Source organism: Lolium perenne, chromosome 6 (assembly GCF_019359855.2).
Source record: "Lolium perenne isolate Kyuss_39 chromosome 6, Kyuss_2.0, whole genome shotgun sequence".
NCBI classification, from domain to species: domain Eukaryota; kingdom Viridiplantae; phylum Streptophyta; class Magnoliopsida; order Poales; family Poaceae; genus Lolium; species Lolium perenne.
Window position 1 is genome coordinate 189,788,712 of NC_067249.2, and position 7,390 is coordinate 189,796,101.

General features: G+C 45.2%; 1 protein-coding gene across 1 annotated transcript; it reads left to right on the forward strand.

The window, feature by feature from the left end:
* The first annotated feature begins 355 nt into the window (after nucleotides 1-355).
* On the forward strand, nucleotides 356-5,597 carry LOC127306634 (calcium-dependent protein kinase 5). Its single transcript, XM_051337297.2, has 7 exons — nucleotides 356-1,462; nucleotides 1,701-1,844; nucleotides 1,951-2,103; nucleotides 2,582-2,697; nucleotides 3,146-3,313; nucleotides 4,077-4,301; nucleotides 5,148-5,597. Exons 1-7 carry the CDS (start codon nucleotides 724-726, stop codon nucleotides 5,253-5,255), a joined length of 1,653 nt encoding a protein of 550 aa, XP_051193257.1. The 5' UTR covers nucleotides 356-723; the 3' UTR covers nucleotides 5,256-5,597.
* Nucleotides 5,598-7,390: the final 1,793 nt, after the last annotated feature.

Below are 7,390 nucleotides of genomic sequence, written 5' to 3' on the forward strand. Positions count from 1 at the left end.
TGTAATAATTATGTACTACCTATTTCTTATTTTTGGGATTCAATTTACTTAATTTAAATTTATTATCGAGTAGGGTGATTAGACTACATATATATGCACAAAAGAAGTAAGGCTAGCAAGCAGTTTTTTTTTAAAAAAAATTGCTTAACAGTATTTCTGTTCTTTCTATACCAAGTTTAGCAATTTAAAATATAGCAATGATATTGAAGATGCTCTAGGGACCATCTGTGAGAAAGAGGACTGCAATTTCTCTGAGACACAGATTAGCAGGTTTTCCTAGAAGCAGATTATGTCTGAATAAAAAGTTGCCAACATTTCCTGCACGACTGGATCGTTTGCGTGCGCCGGTCGCCGGTCGCAGCACCTGACAGGGCCAATTACCGATATCCAGTTCGTGCGATCTTTCCGCCCTGATTCAACGGAAACGCAGAGCAGGGAAAGGCTGCAACTGCGGCAACTTCCGCTCCGCTTTCCGCAAACGTGGGCAGGCCGCCGTGAAGTCGCCGCCGCTTCCTCCAGCTCACTCTTCCAAGCTCCAAAAGTCGCCGCAACTCTGACCCGAGACCTCGCCGCGTCCGCCCATTTCAACTCGCAATCCCAGCCAGCCTCCATCGCCCGCGCCGCCGGCAGCTCCGCCCGGCCCCTAAATCCCATCGGCGGCACCGCTAGATGCGAGAGTGATCGCCTCGCGCGCGTCGCCCCCGAGGCCCGCCGGCGTGATCGATGGGCAACACGTGCGGCGCCACCCTTAGATCCCAGTACTTCTCCAGCTTCCGCGGCGCGTCGCAGCGCCGCGACCCGGAGTACGCGCTCGTCGCCACCGCCGCCGCCGCCGCCGATGCCGACTCGCCGGCGGGCAAGCGGCCCTCGCGCCCGGCGCCGGCGGCGGATGCGGCCGCCCCGCCTCCCGCTACCGGCATGCGCCGGGGCTCCCTCGCCCCCGCGGAGCTGACGGCCAACGTGCTCGGCCACCCGACCCCGAGCCTCCACGACCACTACCTGCTCGGCCGCAAGCTCGGGCAGGGCCAGTTCGGCACCACCTACCTCTGCACGGACCGCGCCACGGGGGCGGACTACGCCTGCAAGTCCATCGGCAAGCGCAAGCTCATCACCAGGGAGGACGTCGAGGACGTGCGCCGCGAGATCCAGATCATGCACCACCTCGCCGGCCACCAGAACGTCGTCGCCATCAAGGGCGCCTACGAGGACCAGGTCTACGTCCACATTGTCATGGAGCTCTGCGCGGGCGGCGAGCTCTTCGACCGCATCATACAGCGGGGCCATTACAGCGAGCGCAAGGCGGCCGACCTCACGCGCATCGTTGTAGGAGTTGTCGAGGCCTGCCACTCGCTCGGGGTCATGCATAGGGATCTCAAGCCTGAGAACTTCCTACTGGCGAACAAGGATGACGACATGTCGCTCAAGGCCATCGATTTTGGCCTTTCCGTCTTCTTTAAGCCTGGTCAGTCACTTCAGGCTTCAGTGTTAATGTTCAGTGTTTTCTTCAGCTTTTAATGTGGCTTTCAGAAGCAACCAATAGAATGTGTCCCTGCTTTCTCTGACCTACCAGTTCACTTTATTAGGCTGTTGTTGCTGTATTCCGTTAAGTATAATGTACATGTTATGGACCAGTTCTTGTACTCATTTGATTCATAATAATCTTATGACCAATTCCTTTTTGTTGTTTTATTACTTTGTAGGCCAAGTTTTCACTGATGTTGTTGGAAGTCCTTACTACGTTGCTCCAGAGGTGCTGCGCAAACGTTATGGGCCTGAAGCTGATGTATGGACTGCTGGTGTAATTCTTTACATACTGTTGAGTGGTGTACCACCATTTTGGGCAGGTACAGCGTTATGCTCCACATTTCTTAACTTTGATTGATTTTGGAAAATCGTTGCTAACTTTTCACTACTGCCCTGTTCTGATTTTACTGAATGTATTTGTTGCAGAGACACAACAAGGAATTTTCGACGCAGTGTTAAAAGGCGAAATTGATTTTGACTGTGATCCCTGGTCTGTGATTTCTGACAGTGCGAAGGATCTTATAACAAGAATGTTGAATCCTCATCCAGCAGAACGCCTAACAGCACACCAAGTTTTATGTTAGTTACTTTCACCAATACTCGAGCTATTTTTTCTCCTCCATTAGTTCAGGTGTGCTTGGCTGAATAAATTTTTCTGATGCTTCTCCTAGGTGGTGCAAATAGAAGTATGCTGTAACTGCAATGAATGCTTTTACTTTATTTTCTTGTAATGCCTTGATACAGAAATATCTGCACAAGCACAACATTGCTCTTATTCTTAAGAAATAAGATTAGTTTGAGAGGATTGATTTCTCCTGCCAACTCATGAAAGCCTAAATTTCTAGAAATCTTTCATTTGGGATTTTTATTGTTATACCTGGATGTGAATTTGTGATTGTTCTCAGATACGCACCAATCAGCTCATGTTTGTTCAAAAGGGAAAAGGAAACACTGTAGAACCATAAAAAATATATTTATAACAGTTTAAGAAATATCTGTACAGTACAACACATTTACAAGTTTAAATCATATATAAAAGAATCATTTTCTTGTTCAGGTCACCCTTGGATTTGTGATCATGGAGTTGCTCCTGATCGGCCACTGGATCCAGCTGTCCTTTCTCGCATTAAGCAGTTCTCAGCAATGAATAAGTTGAAGAGGATGGCTTTGCGAGTTAGTACCTTCAGCCTTTTCTGTCGTTATTTTACCGTTGTCATAGTAAATTATCATGCACACGATGAAATTATGTCCATCTGCTTCTACTCGCTATAATGTTCATTGCTTCTTCTCACCCTGTGTTACTTTTATCATTATAATTGCCATTTGTAGACTAGCCTTTCTACTGCATTACATGGCAAAAACTTCTGATTACTCTTCTTAACATGATTAAATTTTTGTGGAATTCAATTGGATCCCCTTGTTTATAGTTGTTATAATTTTTTTCTGAGATAATTGGTAAATTGATGTTACCCCCAAATTACCAGTCTCTCCGGTATTTACTTCTTATTCTATAGTACAGTTAGTTATCTGCTGTGCAACTCTTAATTCACTCCATTTTATTGTCTTATGGGGAAGTTTACTTAGTGTAGTATTAATAGAGGATTTGTGTTTATTCTTCCAGGTAATTGCTGAGAGCCTTTCAGAGGAGGAGATTGCAGGATTAAAAGAAATGTTTGAGGCAATGGACACCGACCACAGCGGTGCAATTACATACGATGAGCTGAAAGAAGGCATGAGAAAATATGGTTCAACACTAAAAGATACTGAGATTCGTGATCTTATGGAAGCGGTAAGTTGGACTTGTTGCTATCCTAGGTCCCTTTCCTGTTTGTTTTTAGTTCTTCTATGGGTCATCTTATGTGTACCTTTGTGGGGCATCTCTAGCTTGTGAATATGAAAGGCCCTTAATATTTGCCCACTTGGTTCCTGCATATTCACATCTCATCCTAATTTTGGACCTGTCAGCTGAATAGGAATTAGGAAACATGCAATGCCGTTCTGCTTCCCCAGTTTTACGATAGTTTGCACCTTTAGAAAACTAGTATCAGCTTGAATGAATTGAATGTAAGAGTCTTTGTTGACACAAAACTAATTCATTTAACTAGTTCCAGAATTTTGAAGTTGACCATACTTTTCTTATTTTATGTCTACTCTGTCTTGTGAACTTCCAATCCATATGGGAACCTTATATATGTTTCAGGCATTTTACAGCAAAAACTTATTTTTCTTTGAAACCTATTTTTTCCCGAACAAACATGTGCTTATGTGCCTGTGAATGGCTCGTCTTTAGTCCAATTTTGTCTCAGTGGTGGCTCGACCCCAAATCTTTCCGGAAGACCGCTTTTTTCTTCAGATGTTACACATTATTATGCTCTGGAAATTTTAGGTACTGAAACCACAGGTCCTAGCTCCTGGCACTACCACTGTTCTGTAAACCAAATAACCAATTTACCGTCTCTCTTTTATACTGAGTAGGGTTTTAGAATCATTCCTAAAAGGAGTAACCTACATTAACCTTACATGTTCTTTTGGTTTCATTTGATCAACTTCAGGCGGATGTGGACAATAGTGGAACCATTGATTATATAGAATTTATTGCTGCTACATTGCATCTCAATAAGCTAGAGCGCGAGGAACATCTAGTGGCGGCCTTTTCTTATTTTGACAAGGATGGTAGTGGTTACATTACAGTGGATGAACTCCAGCAAGCTTGCAAAGAGCATAACATGCCAGATGCTTTTCTTGATGATGTCATAATAGAAGCTGACCAGGATAATGTAAGTAAATTTATGCTTGTAGTAGGCTTCAGTGAGCTCTTTATTTTAAACATCTCATGTACATGTGCGAATATACTATGGATGAGCATAATTTCATGGGAAATGGTCATTTCGCGAGTTGTACATAAACAGTTTTTGTTTTCAAAACGGAGTTGCATGCAAACAATGAAAATGTGACGATCTATAATTATAAATAGTGCATCTACTGTTCCCTATTTTAGATGAACGTTTTTTTGTGCAGGCCATGTTTGAAAATATGTTGTTCCCTTGAACTTTAGCGGGCTTATAGTGCATTCGAACATGCACATATTAACTTTTTTTTGTCTTATAAATTATTGGGTTGAGTGTGTGCTTTTTGTATGTGTGTGTGTGTGTGTGGCCCAAAGGCCGCTACATTTGGGCCACACATAGTGTATTCGCACTATGTACAGATGTAGTCATACCTGTAGCTATCAAGCAAGAATAGAGACTTCTAGAAATTCCTCCTCGAAAGAACACATAAGTTCTTTTTGAGTTTAAAAGCTTACTGGAGCTCAAGTGCTAAGCATCTGAACTCCTAATAGTCTGTTAGTTTCTTGTAACCCACACATGAAGTAGGATAGAGATATACTGAATCATAATCATCCGTCCTGCATAAACTATCACATATTCTTTGTTAGAGATCGGGGATTGATATATACGTTTTTAGTGTGAAATGATATATACGTATATTTGACTAATTTGTTACTGTAATTTCGAAGCCCGCTGTAGTTTGTGTTTCTGCTTCAAGACATATTCAGTCAAAATGTTCGTGATTATATTCTTTGATCTAACTGCCCATATTTTCTTTTATTTTATTTTCGTCAGGATGGTCGCATTGATTATGGGGAGTTTGTTGCTATGATGACAAAGGGCAATATGGGGGTTGGGAGAAGAACAATGAGAAACAGCCTGAATATAAGCATGACTGCCTGAGATATTCACCTGACGCACCCTGAACATCCATGAAGCACAGTTCGTGGAGCTTTATTTAGGGCCTGCTTGGATTAGAGGTATTTTGTGTGTGTGTGCTCAGGTATTTAGCTTAGATTTAAACTGAATACCGGAGCACACACAAAGTCCATCACAAATCTCCCTGCTAACGGACGCTGCCTGCAATTTTTGTGCGCTATCAGTTGTACATGTGGGTATGTGTTTCAGGGGATTCTAATCGCTGTTCTTTTGTTCTAACTCGCGTTACTTTGTCGATGAAATGTGAGGGGGGAATCTCCCATGTCAAGGCGCTGTGGCTTGCAGATGTTCATACAAGCCGTTGCATTTTGCTTGTCTCGCAACCCTTCGTTCAGAGTTAGAGTTGGTCCACATCGTTTGTCCAGCTGTTGGTTTTTTGGACTTCTGGACCCAAGCCCCGCTTGCAATTCAGAAGCTAGTTAACCCTGTCTGCAATGCCTGCATGCTTTCTGCAATAGTTTATCCTGTTACTATACGAGCTACGTGGGACATACTCTGTTCACGAGGTCTGCATTCTGCAATATACAGCCACGTCGACCATAGAGGAATAAACACGCACAATTCCCTGTCGCTCTCCTGACGCTATGGAATCCCTGGGGAGATTTATATCGGATAGGAACTTCTGCTGGGATCTGGTGGTTAGGTTCCTTGTGGTGGAACCAGCTCACCCAGGTTGAAGTCTTAGATTTGGCATAGGTGTTTGCATTTACGTGGATTAATTTCAGGATTTATCGGTGCTTTCCTTTCAGTGGTAGGTGACGTGTCTATCAACAGCGATGCGCCAATGGTGACTTCGTCAACCTCAAGATATGCCGGCTCGGGCCCTCGGAGCTGCTCATAGAGGTAGGGTGTGCATGCGTGAGTTCATAGGGATGAGTGTACGTGCGTGTTTGTGAGCGTCTGCGTTGTACTATGTTCTAAAAAAAAACTCATGAAATTTGTATTTGGAAATCGTACAGCATGCCGGTATGTGTTTCCATAACATACCTACAGCCTATATCTAATCTAACTCTCTAAAAAATGGCATTGTGTGGTAAACCCCTTTTAGCCGATCTGTTTGCCATCCAAACCCTTCCCCTAATGATCAACTAGACTCCAATTTTGCATTTAAGGGGGGCCCAAGGTTTCCAAATAGCCTCGGCCCAGTAGCACAGAAACTTTGTTTGAAAATGGGCAAGATAAACATTTGCCACCCTTAATGGCATATGTTCCTTTCTAAAGGAAAGCCAACCTAATCTTATCAATATCTTTAAAAACGCAAGGAGGTGGATCCAGCTATATCAAGCGGAAAATGGCGATGACACTCAAAATAGACTGCACTAAAATCAATCTCCCCCTCGAGTCAACATGTAGGTCTTTCAATGTGCAAGCCGACTCCGAATTTTGTCAATCAAGATTTGAAAACCCACCTCGCCCTTTTTATAATGCTTGGTAAGACCCAGATAAGTGATTGGAAATTTGCTACATTGCAATTCAAGAGCAGGCTGATCTCATTTGCACTTTCCTCATTGCCATAGAGAGGGGAAAAGGAGCTCTTGTTCATGTTGCATTTGAGTCCCGAAGCGTCCCAAAATATATCCAACAAACGCTTAACTGACAAAGCCTTACACGATCTGAACTCTCAACATCGAGAGTGACAATCTTGCCCGTGAGAAGCTCAACGAAGGGATGCGACGGAAGCAGAATGGAACACCGGATGTTTGAAATCAGGAGCTCCTGCGACCCGGGGGGGCGGCGGCGCCCGCCCCTCCACGGGGCCTAGCTCCCCACCGTCGCTCCTCTGCTCCCGTCCGTCTCCGGTCGGGGGTGGTCTGGGCGGACGGTTCTGGGTCCTGACGCCGGCGGTGGAGGACACGGAGGCGGTGAGCGAGGCCAGCGACGACCTCCCCTCCTCTCCAGGTACGGACATAGGTAAGCCTTCCCCCTCCCCTTCTCTTGGTCTTTTTGTTCGGGCGGCGGAGGCGCTTGGGGGCTCCCTCCGGTCGGCCCGGCGGTCGGCGTTCGCGCCTGGCGGCCGTCCCTCGAGGTTTCCCTCCGGTGGTGGAGGAGGGGCTGGCTCCGTTTCTGGTCGGAGCAGCTCTTCGTGCGGATTCGCGCGC

What these genes read in the sequence shown, in the direction of transcription:
- LOC127306634 (XM_051337297.2), top strand. Translation starts at nt 724, where the DNA reads ATGGGCAACACGTGCGGCGCCACCCTTAGATCCCAGTACTTCTCCAGC. An exon ending in TGAAGAGGATGGCTTTGCGA is followed by an intron (nt 2,698 to 3,145) that starts GTTAGTACCTTC and finishes TTATTCTTCCAG; the next exon opens with GTAATTGCTGAGAGCCTTTC. An exon ending in TAGAAGCTGACCAGGATAAT is followed by an intron (nt 4,302 to 5,147) that starts GTAAGTAAATTT and finishes TATTTTCGTCAG; the next exon opens with GATGGTCGCATTGATTATGG.